Genomic DNA, 20657 nt, shown 5'->3' with positions numbered 1-20657 from the left:
TGCTCTAATGGCAAGCACACTGAGGATATATTGTACAGTAAAATGTAGTCGTCTCTACAGTTTTAGATAAGGTTTGATTTGAATTCCAATGGTGCATGTGTCAGAAAATATTTACAACTCACCTTAATTGTGTGATCTGATTTCATATTTGGTTAACATGCTAACACAAGTGAAACCCAACCTTTCAAGAATGCTTCAACTTGCGCGAATACCTCTTGAATTTTGTTATAAGAAAATCTCATCTTTTGTGAGACAAGGACAGCTACACGTAGAAGAAAAAACCCAGTGTTTTCGAATAGCTTCCAGAAGAAGTAATGGGGCATAGACAGACAAAGCATTTTAATGTTTTGCGGTTAATGAAGGCTGTCACTGTACTTTTTGTTGTTCAGTCTCAAATGAACCAGAAAAGAGGTGCTAATGAATGCAGTTAGAGACAAAGAGAAATGTAATACAGTACTGCAGTGGACAAAAGTCTCAAGCCACCAATAGTTTTATTTAATGACCTTTTTCACAGTGCTCATTTTGACTTGAATGCACTGTTTTATAAGATTCACATATTACACATATTGTTGCCGCGCCCTATGGTGTGCACACATTTACGTGTAAATAGATGTGACACTGCTAGAGTTAGTTAATTGAAAACTGCAAGAATAAGTAGACAGCAAACTACGTAAACTAATACTAAACTCCACAGAGTAGAGAGAATATATGCTTGTGAGTATTGTTGAATGTTCTCTTTGTATGTTTTATTGCCATGTTTAAGGATACAGGAATTGGTTTCACAGTTTACTATGGCATTAATGGAAATGTCCATCATAATCACACTGCATCTGTCTGCCGTCTTTGATGAACCATGAAGTAATAAAATTATTATTATTATAATTTTTAATATTTTTATCAATTCAGCCTTGCGAACCTTACCTCTAGTTGACCTCTGAGACCCCAGTATGGTCATTTCTGCATCACTAAACAACACATCAAACGGTGACCTTTGCACTGGTGGCTATATAGAGGGTTTTGGTGGAGATATTTTGGCTTAATGGAATGCAAATCCTCAAATTAATACATGCTGAATAATGAATAAGGGTGGAGACAAGCTCCTGTTTGTGGTAAAAAAACATTTAATCTCGGTGTCAATCTCTTTGTCCCTAATGTAAGAGTGACACACACTGACTCAGTAAACAATAGTTGATCTCTCGCTTGTATTTTCAAGGTTGGCAGCGCTCAACCATTGGATTACGGCTTAATTCGATCAGTGTGCCGAATGGCACTGAAAATACAAGCATTCCCTTGAGGAATGCAGATTGTTGATGCGTTAAATATGCTGGTGAATTATCTAGCTTTTTGTGTACTGCATTGAGAAGCCATCAGGTCACCGACAATGACATTTGGCAGGAATACTTAAATCCATAATCTCTTGAACAATTTTGCTCTTCCAGCAGTGAAAGGGACAGGCCAACTGTAGTTGCGGAGAAAGTAGAGAAGCGGGACAAGCGTTCAATGAGCGCGAGCAGCGAAGAGAGCATGGGAAGCTGGTCCCATATAAACACGGAGGATGACCCCCCCGAAGAGACCAGTAGTTTTATCCAGCTGAGTGAGGGGTCAGTAACTGCCATTTCCTGATAAATGCTAATGAGGCTGCCGCTCCCACCGTCACCTCACTGCCATCGGCCCATTGCTGCTGACACCTGTGCTCTCCTGTGCCAATGCCAAATTTACTACCTGCTTCTGCTGCTGATTTCATGCCAGTTTGGCCAGACAGCGAGCTCCACGAAGCCCCTCTACAAGATGCGACACACCTTCAACCTTGCTCACCTTGAGTCATTGGAGAACATACAGTATGACTTCTCAAACCAAAAGCCTTTTTTGATCATTTGACTTGCGACATTGTTCTCCTTTTGCAAATTGAGAGGCCAATCACTGGTCGTCCTTGGCTTAATGTGTTTTGTGAGAAATATTTCTTGTGCTTTTTCACTCAGTTGTGAAGCGCAACATCATACCACATGCTGCTCCTTCCAACTTCTTCATCAACATTTTTAATTTTACACTTCATCCCCCAATCATGTGACACGATGGCATGGTTACCAGCCCGGCTCGTTCATCAATCCCACGGCAACTATATCCAAATCTCATTGTCAGACAGGCAAATATCACCAGCTCTCCAACCATGAGTCTTAGATTCTGCTGCAGCTGCTGTATGCATGGAAATCTACAGTAAATGTGCAATAATGCTTGCATATTTTTGTCAGTGATTAGGCAGGATGCGTGGAACCGAGATGTAAATAATGTTCTTTTGTTTCCTTAATGCGTTACAGGAATGCGACCAGCAGCGGCTCAAGCGTAGGCATGGCCGATCTCGATCCTTTCTCTGACGTGCCATCTCATAGCACAGAAATTGGGTAACTGTTGTTGTTGTTGTTGGACATTGTGATGCCTCTAATGATATATCTCATGGTCTTGTGTGTAATGTGGCAAACGGGTAGCTGAACTCCTCACTATAATGAATTAATAAGTACTGTGGTACAACTGAGAAATAGAAATGAATAAACAGAAAAGCCTTCTCTCCGTCCAGATCATTTAGTTAAACGGTGTGTCCTCTAATAGCTAATTACGAAATGATTTTTGATTGTCATATGATTTTAAACTTTTGTTACAATTACATGTGAGTAGTGCAGTGTCCGTCAGTACACAACACACAGTGTATGCCAATTGTGACAGAATATTTTAATATGCGAGCCTGATATCTTTATCCACAAGCAAAGCACTCATTAAGTATAAATTGAGTAACATATTCATGGTGAAAGGTTGCTAACTTGCTGTATTGCTATTTTTAGAAGAAGAAGGTGAAATCATGTATTCTGAAAGCAACGTCTATCATTATACTACCATTGATTAGCGCAATTTGAAATGGCCTTTTGATATCGCGAAATTGCTTTTATTCACAGGCCAAAAATATCACCAAAACATTTGCAGGTGTGTTCAACGTGGGATTTTTTTTCTTTATTTCTTTTATTTTGGTAGGGATTGTGGGTCTGACCGTGTTACCCTCCTGCCCGTGACTGGCAGAAATGTACGGCTGCATAACTCTATACACAGTGCTCGCATTGTCTTTTTTTAAGAAAACTAGTTGCTGTTGGTTGCATTTTATTGGGTATACCAAGACTACTTTGTTTAGGCTGTTTTCTTTTGTCTTCACAGTGTAGAGTTAGAGAAAAGTCACCAAGCAGCAACCAAAGACAATTACTTTGGTAAGTACTCTGCTCTTTGTGCTGAAAATATCTTATTTACGTTTTGTATCTCAAGTGCAATGCCTGCAGGCAGACTACATAATGTGTTTGATCTCTGGGGTTAAACCCTCAAATGTATTGAATATTTATTGCCTTTACCTCATTTTAAAAATATGAACCTTACGGCACTCTAAAAACAGTTAAAAAATAACCCAACTTGGGTTATTTTTAACCCAATTGCTGGGTCAAAAAGGGACCGACATCTACAGTACATGGTTCAATTTGACCTAAAGAAATTGGGCTATTCATTTGACCCAGATTTTTTGGGTTAAATGAATAACCCAACTTTTGGGGTCAAAATAACCCAACTTCTTGGATTCAATGAATAAACCAACTATTTGGTCAATTTGACCCAAGTAGAGGTCGGTCCCTTTTTGACCCAGTTGCCTTAGTTAAGTTGACCCAAAAAGTTGGGATATTCATTTGACCCAACTTTTTGGGCCAAAGGTTTCCAAGTGGTGAAATTATACGTTTTGCGTTATATTGACTACAATGTATAGGGTTACTGCAAAAAAAATAAGTGAAAGGGAACACTGATACTGTAGACTCAGAAAGATTTGACCGTTGTCTACTCAAAAAAATAAGGCAACAAAGAGACACTTACATAATTGAATAGATTTTAATTACTTCAACTTTGATTAAAACTTGATAAAGTACATTTAAAAAAACTACTAAATTGAAAATAATGGAATCATTGGTTGAAGTATTTTGGATCTATTTATAGTGAAAATTTATCTTTTTGATTGGATTCAATATTTAAAATAGTTTATAATTGGTATCAATCACTTAAAATCTATTGAATGTTATTGTCACATTGTTGCCATAACTCTGTGTCAAATGTACTTAATATCATGCATTCTTGTTGCAAGAATTTACTGAAGGTCAATTTAAAACACACAAAGACAAACACAAAATACAGTATAAATATGTCACTTCTGGAATACCAAGCTAAGAAAACAGCTAGTTGTGCCAGTTGTAAGTTGTTACATCACACCCAAATGAGTGGATTTTGTAGATTTTTCTTTCTTTCCTGGAACAGCACGGTCCCGGTAGATAGATAGATAGATAGATAGATAGATAGATAGATAGATAGATAGATAGATAGATAGATAGATAGATAGATAGATAGATAGATAGATAGATAGATGGATGGATGGATGGATGGATGGATGGATGGATGGATGGATGGATGGATGGATGGATGGATAGATAGATAGATAGATAGATAGATAGATAGATAGCTGGATGGCTGGATGGATGGATAGATAGATAGATAGATAGATAGATAGATAGATAGATAGATAGATAGATAGATAGATAGATAGATAGATAGATGGATGGATGGATGGATGGATGGATGGATGGATGGATGGATGGATGGATGGATAGATAGATAGATAGATAGATAGATAGATAGATAGATAGATAGATAGATAGATAGATAGATAGATAGATAGATAGATAGATAGATAGATAGATAGATAGATAGCTGGATAGCTGGATGGCTGGATAGATAGATAGATAGATAGATAGATAGATAGATAGATAGATAGATAGATAGATAGATAGATAGATAGATAGATAGAATATTTAAGAGCTGATCAGCAGATTCTCCAATTAAGGTAGAACTTCAGACACCAGATGAAAATTTTGATGTTGATGGTAGGATTGCTCAGAGCCTGAAATAACATCAATGAATATTACTTAAGGTCATGTCACAGTTTTAAACACTGCAAAGATTAGACTTAAGAAACCACTGTCAGCGATCCTTTGTGTGCTGTCTGAGAGTCTCCTGAGGGTTTTTACACATTATGTATTGTGTTGCAAAACACTGGGCAAACATTTACACAATATACTGTGTGAAATGTAATGAAGGTAAGGTACCCAAGAAATTTGACCCAAAATAAACAACCCAGGAATTTGGTTAACATAACGCAAAGAAATGGTAAATCTCAGAAATTTGACCCAACACAAACTACCCTGGAATTGGGTTAATGAAATAACCCAACTGTTTTTAGATTGTGTAAATATGATTCAAATTCATAGAGTGTATTGTGAAAATTCTGGTAGGGAATTGTGGTGACTAATTCATGACTGACATTTCAGCGAGCAGCTCAGCCAGGACAGCAGGCGGTGATGGCGGTCATGTCAGGGAGCTCCTCGTGGTAAACTGCTACCTGGAAGCGGAGTGCTTGGACTCCGAGGTGACTGTGGCTCTGCAGTGGATTGCCGCTTCCGAGCTGGGCCTTCCAGTTCTCTACTTCAAGAAGTCCAAAGAAAAAAGGGTTGCCAAGGTGGGGAAATGTGCTTGTCTGCCGTTTGTTATAGTGCATTTAATTTAGGTGCGTGTGTTGTCAGTTCCAGAAGTTGGTCCATCTGATGTCCCAGAAGTCGTGGCGGATTGCGGACTTGTTCAGCGCTGTGGTTCAGTTCTGCAAACTGCAAGAGGAGAGTGAGGACATGTCTCTGTCCAGCCTATTTGACTGGCTCTCGGAAATCCTGTGAAGTGGATTAGTTTCAACACTCTGCATACAAGTTTGCATGTGCACTTCCACACACTTGACACTTGTCTTCACACCAAGTGTGTCCGCTTCCAAAGCTGAGAGCAAAAAGTGATCAGCCCACTTGACAAATGCTCCTTCCCCTTACTGCTGTCATGCTATTCTCCACGGAGGTTTTGTTTTCTGTCTGTCACTGCTCACATGCAGCCCGAAGGAACACGGACGGGTTGGCCATTCCTATCGGGAGTGAACGAGCCATTAAGAGATTAGCAGGTTTTAACTGCTCCAGAGTATATTGATATACACTATCATCACAGTATATTTACAGATTCCCACAAACAAATGATGTGTTGGTTCATTTGTTTATTCCCAAAAAGTACCAGTAGATAATAGGATCATCAGGTGCACATTTCCAACTGCTCAGTAGGCTCCTTTAAAAAAAATAAACGTGACTGTTTATGTAAGATTTTCATCTGATATCCACTGTACACATTCATTGAAAGTTAAGAAAATGCCTATTATTTTATTTGTTTTCATTAGCCAACAAACCACCCTTGTTGTGACCTTAAAAGTTTTATGTAGAGATGTAATATATGTGACTTGAGAACGGATCTTAGATTGTTGTCTTGTATATATTGACCATTTGGACCTGCAGCACCTTGGAGTAGTGCACTGTTTAGCATTTATGGTCAGGAAGTCCAAGTAAGATTAATAATGTTGAATTTGTAAGTGAACTTGGTGTGTTTATTTCACTACTTTGTGGTACTCTTGTGTTAACAGAAGCACACAATTCAGCTGTAAAGTGTCATTATATAAGTGAATGTATTTATATTTTGACATCAATAAATAATTCCTGTGATGTGAAGCAAATCTAATACCTGTAACATCCCCTGTGGTACTGATCGCGGGAACATTAGATTTTTGAGTTAGTACAAAAACGTTGAGACATTCACTGGGCCACGTTAATAACATCCTTAGCACAAGTTTCAAACATTACAGCAAAGCAGTCAAAGATAAGCAGATATCCTCAATTAACCCCCTATTTTAATACGAGCATTCTAATGTTAATACTTTTAAAGCGGATTACAAAGTCGAGACTACTCTGAGATGACACAAAAACTTCAAATCAGCTTTACAGTCTCCCTGAGCACACAAAGTCTCAACAGATGGAGGAAATGCGTTGGCCCCATTTCTGAGCTGATATCTGTTTACCACAAGTGAACGCTATTTAGCTTGGAGGAAATTAGCTTAGGCTACTTTAGCATAGTTGGGGGGAAACAACAAGATGACCTTGATCTTAAGTGTGTGTGGGGGGGGGGGGGGGGGGGGAACCTTATTTGATTGATACAAATAATAAATGTCAAGAGAACAAGCTGAGGATTTACATCAAGAATTGCACCCGGAAGATCAGAAGCGTGAAAATGAGTTAACATTTCAAAGTCGCACAGAGGCTGTCAACGATGCATGTCATTGAGCTGCTCATCCTCAAATGAAGCTGTCTACAGCAGCATAATATATATGCAATAACAGCAAGCCCACGTGGAGTGGAGTGACATGGACGTCTACCGGCTCCCGGGAAGGGTCAGCACCAGATCCGGCACGTGTTGTCCTTGCTGCCTGCAGTAGAACACAAACATGAGCAGGTGGTTGCACAGCTGGGACATGTGCAATTAACAATTTGTGTTGGGCTCGCAAGGAGCGCCCGAGGCAGGCAACAGTTTTTATCAAACGTGTATACGCTCGCCAAATGTAGGACATCCGTGGTGGGTACCGTACCTGTGATGATGGTGTCGCCTTCATAGTTGAACGCACAGGAGAAGATTTCGTCAGTGTGGCCCTCTAGAACCTGGAGGCAGACTCCAGACTGGACGTCCCACAAACGAGCTGTCTTGTCTGAGCTGGCAGTCAGAACCTTGCTGCCCTGAGGACTGAAGCAGATCTAACAAGAGGGGCCTCGTCATTCAGCCACTCGGCGTGTACTGGGAAAAAAAAAAAAGATTCTAGCAGAGGTAGTTAAATTGACAAAAGGAGGTGAAACTTTCATTAGCCCCTTCGGGGACTTTAAATACTTAAGAAGGAAAGACATGGCACTACTTCTTTCAGGAGAGCATTTTGAAAATCACACTTGAAGACAATTGTTAGACCCGGGATTATCGTTCCCTGAACGGTTTTATTCTTACGCAGTGTGGGGACAAGACGGAAGAGATAATTAAACAGCGCTACTCTTGATGCCCATGAAAATGAAGTATGGTTTTATTAAAGATATAAACACAGCGCCAAGGAGCAAACCCAGACACGAAATGGAAACTGTCAAGAATCTCACTAAGAAAGGAGCCCAGAGGGAGAAGAAAGGAATGAACGCAAAAATAAAAACAGTATTTGAGACTCGTCCTACTGTCAAAAGTGATTGCGATCAATTAAGTAAAAACAAGTCAAACAAACAGACCAGGTGTATAGAGAAAAAAAGTAGACCAGGTCAAGTAAAAATAGGAAAATGTCACAGTTAAAAAACATGGAAGGTGTCCTGTTAAAGAGAGATAAGAGTCATAATCCTCTGGCTTGATCCCACAGCCAGTTTATTTATAACTGAGCGATAAACAGAGGGACCTTTTTGTGTACACACAACACTCGCACGTTTGCACACGCCGACATCGCTTCTGCGCATTCATTCCTTGCACGCAGCAACCCCGACAAAGGTAATTGACCTTTCCTCTACATTTCATTCCATGAGGGGAAAGACGAGGCTAATCATATGAACTGAAGTCACTCCTGCAGAAGCGTCACAATGGACTAGTCAAAAAGTAAAAAATAAAACAAATACAATACACTGACCCATACCGACTTGCTAAACTACTCGACCGGACACACTGAGCATATAACAGCCTGAAAGCAGACCTCTTGTCGCCGCACTTCAACATCAGCCCGTTTACAAATAAACGTCTATTTAGAGCACAGTCGAGGAGAGCTGCAGCCACAGATTGTGGCTTAACGTTACACGACTGCAATAGCTCAAAGAAACACGTTAGCTGTGATCCTGCTGAGAATTACTCTTACAGTCCCAAACAGAAGCAGTGAATATAATTCAATATTTGAGTGTGTTCGTTCATTTTTTTTTAGGAAGCCTTGTGTAATGTCTCTAGTTTGAACCACTCATGCGTTATTCATTTTGTCAATATCACCCAAGAAACTGTCATTTGTTATTAATTCCACAGAGAGAAACAAAAAGAAAGTAAATTGAGTTAGCTAGTGTGCAGGTATGGGTGAGCTATGATGTAAATATAACTTCATTATTTCTGCCTGAGTCATGTGTGGTTCAGTGGAGGTAGCGTGACAATGAAAATAACACACTTAACCTCACACTCGTTCAGTGATTCCCAACCGCTGTGTCACGACACATTTGTATGCATTAAATCAAATGTGCTATCATGGGAAATTATCCAATTCGTGTTAATTGGTCTGGTAAATTATTATTTCTATCCTTCAAATAATGTATATTTAGTCCTTTATCTTTGCCAGAGAGTGACAGTGTTGCCATTCTTACAACAGAATAATAGATTTGTGTCAAACTGAACAGGCTCAAGTAAGTCCTGAAGATTTGTGAGTAAATCGAGACGAGCTCATTTCTTCATCAGATCAGTACATATACTTTTTCTTACATGTATTGTTTCGACAAGAACCTTGACATTTTTTTCTCACGTAAAATATTTGCCTTGGCTCAGTAAGGGTTGAGAAACAATGCACTGAGTTACCCACGTCATTAAACTGCATTGTGAGTTTCGATTGAGCGCCTCCTATTGGCGCATATTAGGATTTGAGCAAAAAAGTGAAAGGGCTTTAACAGTCTGTAAAAGCACCGACACGGAATAGATGTGTAAAAATATAAAAAAGAAAAGGAAAAAGAACTCCTCTGTGACGGCCTGTCAACAGCATTGTGCATGCAGGACTCTTACCTTGGAGATCTCTCCCTCATGGCCCTCAAGTGTTGTCAGGCACTGGTGTGTGGATGCACTGAACACTCTGGCAGTGCCTGGCAAAAACAAGGGTCAACAGTCGCCAATGTGCATGCAATCAAGAGTAAGACTGTTGAGTTAAACAGGAAAAGAAAAAGACTTAAGAAAAAGTCCCTGAATTACAGACAAATGTTCCATTAGCATACACTAGCCGTCAAAAGTTTGGACACAGTTTCTCACGTGATTGAATAAGAGTGTCCGAGGTTTTGACTGGTAGTGTGTGTCCAAAGAAAAGCACTTATTATTTTTTTTTTCTGGTCAAAGTTCAAATGTTTAAACACCAACTTTAGCTTCAGCTTTACAGATGTCAGATGTGCAGGCACTATGTTGTGAAATTGATGTGTCCACTGCGACACATGAAGGTAACATATCACTTAATAAAGGTAATTACATCACCTAGTAACACCACCGATTTTTTTACTGTAGGAAAAAAAAGGGAATCGATTTGAGGGGCATCATTTATTTATTCAAGTTGATGATGCACCTGGCAATTATTTTGGACACTGCATCTATGAGAGCAAAGGCCACTAATTGAGGAAATACCTAATATATATGTCTGATTAGTGTATATTAAAAATATACAGTATAACGCAGCACAGAAGGGTCTCACCATCAGCAGAGGCTGTAGCGATGAGTTGACCCCGTAAATCAAAACACACATCCAGAACCTCCTCTTTGTGTCCAACGAGGGTGGCCACACAACTGCCACTGCCTGCGTCCCACACCTCAAAAAAAAAAAAAATTATAGCACAATTTTATGTGTGGAAGGGGAATCAGGGAAGTGATTTGTCAAAAATTATTTGACAGTGCAAGGTCCCTTAATGTTGGTATTTTCTTTCAATTTTTTGTCAATGACGGACTGGCCATTTTCGTACCTTGCCTGTTTTATCCATGGAGCCTGTGACTATAAGTGAGCAATCCCAGTTGAACTGAACATTGCTGATCTCTGCCTGGTGGCCCGTCAAGGTGTAGACACATCTGAGAATACGACAGGAGTCAGTCACAGGTCACGGTGAGCGGCTCACCCTTACGCACGACGGGGCATTACAGTGTGTCCCACCTTCCTGAAGCGACATCCCAAATAATAACGGTGTGGTCGAAGGAGCCAGTCACAAGCTGATTGCCGATCGAGTTGAAGCACAAGGAGAGGACTTCTGCAGTGTGACCCTGAACGCAACCAAGTCCGGAGAATTCCAAAATACAAAACACTACTTCGGCTCTTCTCCGGGATGCAAATCATGTTATTAAGCAATAAAGGTTGATTATTCCCCTTGAAATAAATACGGTACAACTTTAAAAACTGCTTCGTTTTGCTGCTGTCAGTAAGAATGATTGTTCTCGGGGTAAGGCGCTGAAAGGGCAGCAAGCAGTTACAGTAACACAACAGTTTCCCTCAGAGAAGGTTTTTGTGATTTATTAAGACCTAACAATTATATTCAAATCGTGAGTGGCTGTGTGAGGTTGAGAAGGTTTGCTTGTTGTGGGGGTAACATGGTTCAATGTAACAATGACATAGGAGAATTGTATCCCTGCACTATACGCCTCACGCAAGGACAACGAGAGGAAAAGAAAAGCTGACTCACAGCGAGCGTGGCCACCTCCCGCCCGGTCTCCACTTCCCACAGCTTGGCGGTGGCATCCATGCTGCCTGTGGCCACTAGTGTACTCTGAGGGTTGAATGCCAGACACACCTACACAAAACACTTTTTTTTTTTTTCCCCCCTCACACTTAACAGTCCGATCCCAGAGTAAATATTTCTCAGATTTTCTTGTCCCGGACTGAAAGTAACACAAGACAACTGAGGTTTAAACAATGTGTGTTTGCCTGCCCTTTGGTCACATTAAATGCACTTCAAGGTAAATGTAAAATATAGGTGTGGTATAGTTTTAGCATATAAAGTGATGAATGCTCTAAATTTTGATTCAAAACTGAAAGTAATACTCACTATTTCAGCCATATGGCCGCGAAACGTATAGAAGCATTTTCCCGTCTCAGCACACCACAGTTTACAGGTCTTATCGAAAGAACCAGTGGCAATCTTGTCTCTAAATTGCACGAAGACAAAATAGCACTTACATGTGGAAAACCCAGTACAACACCTGAAAAGAATGCCGGTTCACAGATACTGCGTCACTAAAATCTCATTACCCAAAGGGGTTGTTGAATGCAATGGCATACACCACATTTCTGTGGCCCTCCAGTGCGCGCAGCTCAGTGCCGGAGGCGGTGTCCCAAATACGACATGTTCTGTCGTAGCTCCCAGTTAGAAACCTGCAGCGTGAACACGGCGATGAGAGCACCGCACACAGGAGCGTTTCAGGAATTATCAGAATTTTGCACGTCACCTTGACCCTGATTTGTCAAATGCAACGTTAGTCAGAGGCAGTATGTGCGCTTTCAGCTCCTGCAAAAAACAACAAAAACATATATGATATGATAAATGTAATCTCTTTCACTTGTGTCACTTTTATGTATAACTGGCATATGCAATTAATGTGAACTTTAGACATAGACGGGAATTTCCTGCAACTTCAATGCCTTGTGAAAATATGGATTTACTGTGCTTAGGGTGTCTGCTGCCCTCTAGTGTTTAGATGTAGCAGTGACTGGCTAACGTCACTACCCAGACTCATCACAGAGCCAGATGATGCTCACACCCGTCTAGAAACAGAAAGTGTTCAAATATAATTTACAATTATATCCCCGGTACAATTCAATTTGGAAAAAGAAATCAATCTTTTGGTAGGAGAGGTATAAAACATGACTGTACTAGTTGCATGTATGCACACCCAAATGTTGTTGAAGTCACCTTGGCGGTTAAGAATTTATCAGCAGGCCACATCTTGACTTTGAAATACGTTCGCACTTTCTCTTGAAAAAGCTCTCCAAATCTGTGAGATTGAATTTAGGTCTAGGTTCTGGCTGGGCCATCCACTTGAATTACTTTGTGAAGTCTTTTGTTTGGATTTCTACGACAGAAGGGGGGGAAGGGGCAGGCGGGCAGACAGATATTTGGCCTAACCTTGGAAAAACAGAACCTGTCGCGGTCATCTTGGCTCTGTTTCTGTTGGAGTCGAACGATGAGCTTTTTTACTTGCTCAGCTCGGGACTCTGAGATGAGAGGCTCTGATTCCATGATCTCTTTCAATAACTCATCTGGGTTGGTTCTGGATGTAAAAAAAAAAAGAATTGAAAAAAAAATAAAAATAAATCAAGAATAATAACTTGGTATGACTTTGAAAATATATATGAATACTATTAGCAGCACCAGCAGTAGTAGTGGTAGCTGTGGTGGAGCCCACCCGAACTACTCAACCTAGACTCGCCCCTGTCTGACTGACCGTGTAACGAGCAATTATGCACGTACTCTGTTGTCAGATCCAGAAGGTCGATGGATTTAGTCCTCAAAAGGCCTCCTTTGTCATATTCCAGGATTATACCTGATGGGAGAAAATGTCATTGTAGACGGAATGCTCATGGAAACGTGTCGCTTTTTGCCTGCGTGCTGCTGTAGCTAGCAACAGCTGATCGTGGTCGATAACATGTATCAATTATCAATGTTCTTGGATTACAGGCGCATTTTACAACGGAAAGAGACACGAATAACATTGGGGAACAATGATTTGTGTTACCTGGTGGGTAATATCTGAGAAGAAACCTCTTGAGTCTCATTTTGGTAAGCAAAGCCCACTTGCTCTTAGTGTTCTTACGTTCAAGACAGTTTCTTTCAGAAGAACGAATCTTTTTAGTGAACGAACTCAACCGAATCACTTTATGAAGTGATTCGTTCTTTTAGCTTGGCCGCCGTGAGGCGACTGAGTCTGCTGGGAGCGGAAACGGAACTGTTGAAGCGTTCTGTCACTCACTTCTGAATCTTCGGCGAAGGACCAATGAGCAGCCAGCGTGCAGGCGGGTGCGGGACTTCAATTCAACGCACTGCCATGTGATTTGCGATTCGCCAGCGTTGTAACTCACTTCGGCGAATGACCAATGAGCAGCCAGCGTCAGGCAGCGCCGTGCGGGCGGGGGAGGGACTTAAGTGAATTGAGTGATTCGTTCAGTGAACTATTGTACTAAGGAACTGAAGAGTGATTATTTCGTTGAACTTCTTCGTTTGTGAAACGTTTGCGCAAGGAACGACGTAGCTACGCAGTGAACGTACTCATGAGTGATTTTCACCGTAAATCCTGACGTCCTCGCGGGGATAGCTTTCACTAGCAGCTTCAAGCTAACGGCTAATTTTTGAGTCAGTCAAGCACACGTATTTAAAATAAATGTATATACGTACACATGCATATCATTCCCTCTGTATCTCTGTGATTATTAAAACTGTTTATTTCATCGTAATAATAATACATGAAACTTCTATACCGCTTCTCAAGACACTTTCCACTCATCAGATGACAATAACAGTAAGGTGAGTGAGCAGAAAGCCCGGCTGGCGGGGGGCTGGTGCCAGCGCCGTGCCACCGCGGTGGAATGCAGAAAGGTCACGCCGGCTGGCGAGAGTCGAGCTGGACGTCAGGGGACGCGGAAGGATGGTCGGTAGCTGAGCTCGCGAGTCACAACCGAAGCCGGGTGTTCGAGAGCTTGCCGAGAGAGAGAGAGAGAGAGCGAGCGAGGGAGGTGTAGGTAGGTCATCATTTAGCCGAAGTTTTATTTGTATTTGTATTTATTTTTTTATTTTATAATCTCCCCACCGTTCCTAGTTTACCATATATGACAACAACAACGCATAGTCCTTCGGTGAACGTGTTGAGTGACCGTGAAAAGAAATGAACGAATCTTTTGAACGAATCTTTTTAATGAACTGATTCGCATGATTCAGTACACTCAAAAGAAACTGCCGTGCCCATCACTACTTCCTTTGTCAACAAACCGTTGCTATGGTAAAAGCCAGAGAAACGAGCACGCGGCCATGACGCATACTCAGTCAGGACTTGGAAGTTTAAAAAAAATACAAAATAAAACTCACGTAAAACTTTTTTATAATTCTTGCAACAATTATAAAATGTTACCAATATATTTTACTATAAATCATTGTTGTTGTTTTTTTTTATTAAACGTTTGCCTTAACATCAGAACTGGTATTAAAGTCTGCACAGATATCTTTACGTTTCCTAACAGGTGAAAGTCTAAACTCATAAAGCAAGACACATGCACATCCAGCTGATGACATTACCCCAGCTTGTGGTGATGACTAACTGAGGAAGGTTCATTATTTCTTTTAAAGGCATGTGTGAGAGAAAATCGCACCATTAGGGCCCCCCTAACAGAGAGGAAAGCATGGGCTGCTGGGCCGAGCTGAAGTCCTCCGACTGGGGTTTTCCTACTGCGGTCCTGTCACTCTATGGGTTTTTTGCCAACTGCAGAATTGCAGAGCCTTTCCTCACGCCATACTTAATTGGACCTTATAAGAACATCTCCGAAGAAGTGGTAAGATGTAACCCACCAACGGTGCACGTCACTTTTTAGCGTACTAAATGAGCAACCGTGTTCCTTGTTTTCATTTCGTTCTCTCTTAGGTGACCAACTATCTCTATCCCATATGGACATACTCCTACCTGGCCTTCCTTTTCCCCGTTTTCCTGCTCACCGACTTCCTGAGGCACAAACCACTGATTGTGGTGCAGGGGCTCTTCCTGGTCTCCAACTATGTCCTACTCTGCTTTGCCCCTGGACTGCTTTCCATGGTCTTCCTTGAGGTATGCACAAAGTGTTCCAACAAATATTGTACAGAGCACGGTCGTAAATGATGCCCATTCATCCGAGACGCCGCTATTGCTGGGTGGTAGCTAGTGTCAGGTCCGGAGAGTCCGTTGATTTTCATCCATATCATCGGCACACATTTTTGTTTTTTGGATGTCTCCACCCATCCATCCATCCACCTATCTATGTATATAAACATATTAGGTAAAAAATAAATATCTTGCAGAAAAAATATTTAGGAGTGAAAACTATGAATTACAGTCATCACTGTTTTTGTTTTTAAACCCAGTTGTTTTAAAACTGCTTTTTCTTTGACAGATTCATTATGCTGTTGTGACTGCCACGGAGGTGGCCTACTTTTCTTACATTTACAGCGTGATTTCCCTTGAGAATTACCAAAGAGCCACTGGTTACCTTCGCAGTGCCATGCTTTTCGGCTACACATTCGGTGCCGGGCTGGGACAAGTTCTCGTCTCTTTAGCAGGTTGTGTTTCAAATCTTTTGATAACAACTAAAGGGGATTAGATTCATTTTATTTTGTGTTTTTAGCATGCAAAACTATATTCACTGCAAAAAGAATTATGAAAGAAAGTCCTGAATTATTTGAAGATTTGAGTAGGCTGTGTCAAAGTATAGACTCTAATCAACAGGTTTGGACTACTTCGACATCAATGCCATCACTCTGGGGCACTACAAGCGTGGCTTTTCTCATCTCTTTCTGGTTGCCGAGGCCTCGGAGGAGCATGTTCTTCAAAGGGAGGAAGACCGTAGCTTGGGTCCGACAGTCCCAGCGGGAGCTCCCTTGGAGAACGGACAGTCCTGATGAAACGGTGTCGGATGAGGAGGAAGCTAGCCCTGGGAAACACAAGATGGAGCGTCATGGCAACGCTGGCTGGTGCAGCAGGAAAAATGTGTTCAGTGCGGGTCATTTACTGTGGCAAAGCTTCAGGGAGTCCTACTCGTCAAGGCATTTTCTTCTGTTCTTCAGCCATCTTACATCCATGCACTAGTGTCATTTAACACATTCCACATCATTTGACTATTTTCGAGCGTGACTTGTTACTATTTCATAAAAAGAATTGTCATTTCTTGTCCTAATGGTCCACATGCAGACATTTGATCTATTGGTCCCTTGTGGTGGGCTCTGGCCACGGCTGGATATATGCAAATACTCAACTATATCCAACTAATGTGGGACCACATTGCGCCATCTGCCACGTCATCGGTTTACAATGGTGGTGTAGAAGCTGCATGCTCACTTGTTGGTAAGACTAGTTTTGTAACCCATGTGTATGTGTGTGTGTGTATCCCACTTTTGCAAACAAACCATACCTAGCCACAACATTATTAGATTAGATACATACAGATGATAGGCTTAACTATTGTACAGTGGCTATACAGTCAACACACCGCTGTTCAAATTCTAGGTTTTCATGACAAAAGAGACCAAGATAAGTCATTTCAAAATGTTAGTTGTATATTACCCAGCTTTCCCCCCCCCCCCCAACTCATGTCTGTATTTTGTGGGGCAGGTGCTGCAGCAGCTTTCTCAGTGGGTTACATCAAGGTGAACTGGTCTGTGTGGGGAGAGCTGGCATTAGGTTTGTTTTCAGCCATCGGGGCCGGCGCTGTGTTCCTGATTGTGCTCACCAGCAATATTTGGGCCTGCTATGCTGGCTATGCCCTGTTTAAATCATGCTACATGCTGCTCATCACCATCACAACGTAAGTTCACCGCAGTCCCGCTGCAAAGTTCTTGGGAAAAAGCTTCAATCAATCATAACAGCCACTGTGCAATTCAGATTTCAGATTGCCGTCAATCTCTCCATGGAGTGCTACGCTCTGACGTTCGGTATCAACACATTTGTGGCCCTCTCCCTGCAGACCATGATGACACTTATTGTTGTTGATGGAGCTACATTAGGACTGGACATTGTGACACAGGTATATTTCGACAGCTAAAAAAAAAAAAAAAAAAAGGAAGCAGACTCATGCATGAAAAATAACAAGACATGTATGGCTTGTATTCAAATGTATGTTTGAATATGAATGTGAGCATCTTATGTGGACATAGTGACACCTGGTGGCTGCTATGTACCATTGCAAAGCCAAAGATGGCGCTTTGTTCAAGTGCTGTGAAGAAATATTTCTCTCTCCATAGTTCATCATTTACGGGACCTACCATGCTGTCATCTCCGTGCTCTTTTTGATTCGAGGGACCTACACTGCTTGTACAAAGCGACACACTCCAGAGCCACCAGATAACAAGCAAAAGGAGTCAGTCGGAGAACACGTGGCGGTCATCCATGAGGAACCGTTCTGACCAAGGTCAAGCAAAATACAACTTGAGGGAGTAATTATTACAGTATTATTATTTTTTTAACATGAAAAGCTTTACTGTGCACTGTAAAGAAATGAACACTGCATAACTTAATATTTTAACTTTGACTAAATAAATGATTCACTTAGTAGTTTATCCTTATTTCATGTAAACCATTGCTGAATGTTGGAACACACATTACCTACCAGAGTTTGCCATAACGTTAGCTCTTGCTAACTTAGCTTAGTTTAGAAACACATGGCAGCGAGTTTTATCGCTCATAGACATGCACACACTCATCCAAGCTTCATGCAAAGCAAAGGCTTTTACTGTCGTTATTTAACGTTTTATGACGGTCTTTCTGGTTTATCTCAGAAATTTAAGCAACAGCTTCTCCTTTCCCCGGTTGTAGGTAGGCCACCGCCCAGAGGTGTGGACTCGAGTCACAAGACTTGGACTCGAGTCAGACTCGAGTCATGAATTTGATGACTTTAGACACGACAGTATGTTAAATGACGTGTAACCCGACTTGGACTTGTAACCCATTGACTTGAAAAGACTTGCTACTTTGACCAAAGCACTGACAAATCAGCACATTGTAGCTTCCTCTTTCTATGACTATATGTGCAACTCACTGCTTTACTCCAAGAAAATATATGACAACATCAGGCTGAAGATATTAATGATTAATTATTCGGTCAAAATGTCCCACACCATTATTACTAATGTGTGGTTTAATAGTTAACACCCTGTTGGGCACACTGGTGGAGGAATTGACCGAGAGGTGATTCTTTTACACACTACCTAAAGTAAGGGTATTATCTTAAAAAAAAAGAAAACATCCATCCATCCATTTTCTACACCGTTTATCCTCACTAGGGTCATGGGTATGCTGGAGCCTATCCCAGCTAACTGCGGGCGAGAGGCAGGGTACAGCCTGAACTAGTTGCCAGCCAATCATAGGGCACAAATAAAGAAAACAACACAGCATGAATAAAAAATAAAGGTAACAGCTAAATAAGGTATACATTCCAAAAACCACTGATAACATACACAGAAACAACAACGACATTTAACGTAACAATAAGGAATTGAATTATTGAAGAAAAACAAACAAAAAAGAATTGCACTACTCGATGCAAATTCTTTGTAACAGGTCTGTTTAATGTCACTTGCAAAATAAAATGAGAAAAAGTACGTCATAGCATAGCATTTTAACTGTCGGTTTTGAAGGGGCAATAAACTAACGCAATTGGCTCTGAAGGTGCAAAAAGTTTGATCAGCCCCCTACTTTTATTGTAAAGCTTCAATGCACTTGTTTATCAAATTTGTTTTGATCAATAAATACAGATTTTAAAATATATTATATAAATGCAGTATATAATATTTGCATGTCAATTAAATATAAATATAATATATATATATATTTAGTATTTTATTTATTTTACAATGACTCGAAACTCCAAGTGTAGGATTTGCGACTTGACTCGGGACTTGCCGGTCTCGACTTGCGACTGACTCGGGACTTGAGGGCAAAGGACTTGAGACTTGCTTGTGACTTGCAAAGCAACGATTTGGTCCCACCTCTGAAAATTACATCCGGTCAAGGACAGATACAGTACATGTTTAACAACATAAATGACTTTAAACTAACCATAACTTTACCAAAAGGCAAAGTTTATTTTTTCTTACCAACGTCAACATCCAAGTCTGTAATGCATGCTCAAATCACATTCAATCGAAGAAAATCACTTACTCAAAATCAAACATTTGAGTTCGGTGCCCCACTGTAAATTTAAATTACAAGTAAAGAAAATTTAACCATGAATGGAAATGAAGTTCATTTGAAATGAGCAAACTAATATTTTTCAACCTGATTTATTTGTTTTTAAAGGAAGGACAGCTTTGTTTTACTTTTTTCAGTGTATAATTAAAAAAAAACAAATCTGAATGGTAAACCAGAACAGCAGTCGCAACGAGTGTTGAGGGTAGTGCCTTTTTTTTTTTATTTGAATTGGGAATTCTATTTAGGATATTATTGTATTGTACAACCCCAATTCCAATGAAGTTGGGACGTTATGTTAAACATAAATAAAAAGAGAATACAATGATTTGAAAATGTATTTATTTATGTTTAACACAACGTCCCAACTTCATTGGAATTGGGGTTGTATTATTGCAAGGTTACAATTGAGGGATGAGTGTCTGTCTCTCTCTCTTTCTGGAAGAACATTGCCTGAAAGAGTTGTGCCATAGTGGAGGTCTGCATGGATGTTATTCAATTTAATTCCCATAGCTGTTACACTGTCCTACTTTAGACAGCACATTTATTGAAACTGGATGTGTGAAACTGCGGGCAGCATGGTGGACAACTGATTAGCACATCTGCCTCACAGTTCTCTGGACTCTGGTTCAAATCAGATATTCAATGAGAATATCTCCAGAGACTGATCCCTAATTATATTGAATTCAACAATTAGTGCGAGATGTTATTTACCTGAAAGTGCTGATGTGGCTGCTTCAGTGTTGTTTGTATGCCTATCATTGTCAATGTCATATTTATACAACCTGTAATCTCACAATTAAGGGTAAAGTTTTGATAGTGGGGGTGTAAATCTGCCTTCAGGCTGATGTCCTTTGACCAGACTATTTGATTAACCAAGCTATCAGTCAAGACAAGTGTGGGTATTTCCCACAAGGACAGTCAAACCTCATCGCATACTTGACTGGACCAGACAAGAATCTGGCAATATCCAGTACACTTATCCAAAAAGGAACACCATTTGTTATCTTGAGTGTTGCCAAAATTTTTGCTGACTGACTAGGTGT

The 20657-nt window shown here is 40.7% G+C and overlaps 3 protein-coding genes across 9 annotated transcripts in view; 2 read left to right on the top strand and 1 right to left on the bottom strand.

The window, feature by feature from the left end:
- The window catches only part of sphkap (SPHK1 interactor, AKAP domain containing), a 30727-nt gene extending 24069 nt beyond the window's left edge, over window positions 1–6658 (top strand). For 2 of the 5 annotated variants that reach the window (XM_061782134.1, XM_061782133.1), the window contains exons 8-12: window positions 1440–1601; window positions 2316–2399; window positions 3199–3248; window positions 5394–5581; window positions 5646–6658. In XM_061782134.1, the coding sequence (XP_061638118.1) occupies window positions 1440–1601; window positions 2316–2399; window positions 3199–3248; window positions 5394–5581; window positions 5646–5792 (631 nt within the window). In that variant the 3' untranslated portion in view covers window positions 5793–6658. Of the gene's footprint in view, window positions 1–1439; window positions 1602–2315; window positions 2400–3198; window positions 3249–5393; window positions 5582–5629 lie in introns of all 5 variants that reach the window. The other 3 variants (XM_061782136.1, XM_061782135.1, XM_061782137.1) reach the window with 3 other exon arrangements.
- On the bottom strand, window positions 6137–13642 carry daw1 (dynein assembly factor with WDR repeat domains 1). Of its 3 annotated transcripts, none has more exons than XM_061782141.1 (13): window positions 13432–13641; window positions 13167–13239; window positions 12822–12966; window positions 12145–12203; window positions 11948–12070; window positions 11745–11844; window positions 11382–11465; window positions 10859–10965; window positions 10674–10776; window positions 10409–10523; window positions 9739–9815; window positions 7565–7727; window positions 6137–7405 (listed from the first exon to the last, which is right to left on the bottom strand). In XM_061782141.1, exons 1-13 carry the CDS (start codon window positions 13469–13471, stop codon window positions 7371–7373), a joined length of 1224 nt encoding a protein of 407 aa, XP_061638125.1. In that variant the 5' UTR covers window positions 13472–13641; the 3' UTR covers window positions 6137–7370. The 3 variants fall into 3 exon arrangements, with proteins under 3 accessions (XP_061638125.1, XP_061638124.1, XP_061638126.1); XM_061782140.1 differs by having other exon boundaries at window positions 11382–11489; window positions 13432–13640; XM_061782142.1 differs by lacking the exon at window positions 6137–7405 and having other exon boundaries at window positions 7585–7767; window positions 11382–11489; window positions 13432–13642.
- Window positions 13643–13777: 135 nt separating this feature from the next.
- slc19a3b (solute carrier family 19 member 3b) lies at window positions 13778–17979 on the top strand. The gene is given in 11 exon segments (XM_061782138.1): window positions 13778–14431; window positions 15033–15235; window positions 15325–15504; window positions 15827–15992; window positions 16159–16193; window positions 16195–16475; window positions 16621–16639; window positions 16641–16773; window positions 17041–17233; window positions 17311–17452; window positions 17670–17979. Coding segments are annotated over 10 exon segments (1461 nt in total). The 5' UTR covers window positions 13778–14431; window positions 15033–15085; the 3' UTR covers window positions 17832–17979.
- Window positions 17980–20657: the final 2678 nt, after the last annotated feature.

This window comes from Phyllopteryx taeniolatus, chromosome 8 (assembly GCF_024500385.1).
Source record: "Phyllopteryx taeniolatus isolate TA_2022b chromosome 8, UOR_Ptae_1.2, whole genome shotgun sequence".
Classification (NCBI taxonomy): Eukaryota; Metazoa; Chordata; class Actinopteri; order Syngnathiformes; family Syngnathidae; genus Phyllopteryx; species Phyllopteryx taeniolatus.
The sequence above is the reverse complement of the archived record's forward strand: the minus strand, read 5'-3'. Positions and strand labels throughout refer to the sequence as shown.

What these genes read in the sequence shown, in the direction of transcription:
- daw1 (XM_061782140.1), bottom strand. Translation starts at nt 13,471, where the DNA reads ATGAGACTCAAGAGGTTTCTTCTCAGATATTACCCACCAG. An exon ending in GCATTCAACAACCCCTTTGG is followed by an intron (nt 11,845 to 11,947) that starts GTAATGAGATTT and finishes CGTGCAATTTAG; the next exon opens with AGACAAGATTGCCACTGGTT. An exon ending in CCATGGATAAAACAGGCAAG is followed by an intron (nt 10,524 to 10,673) that starts GTACGAAAATGG and finishes TTTTTTTTTGAG; the next exon opens with GTGTGGGACGCAGGCAGTGG.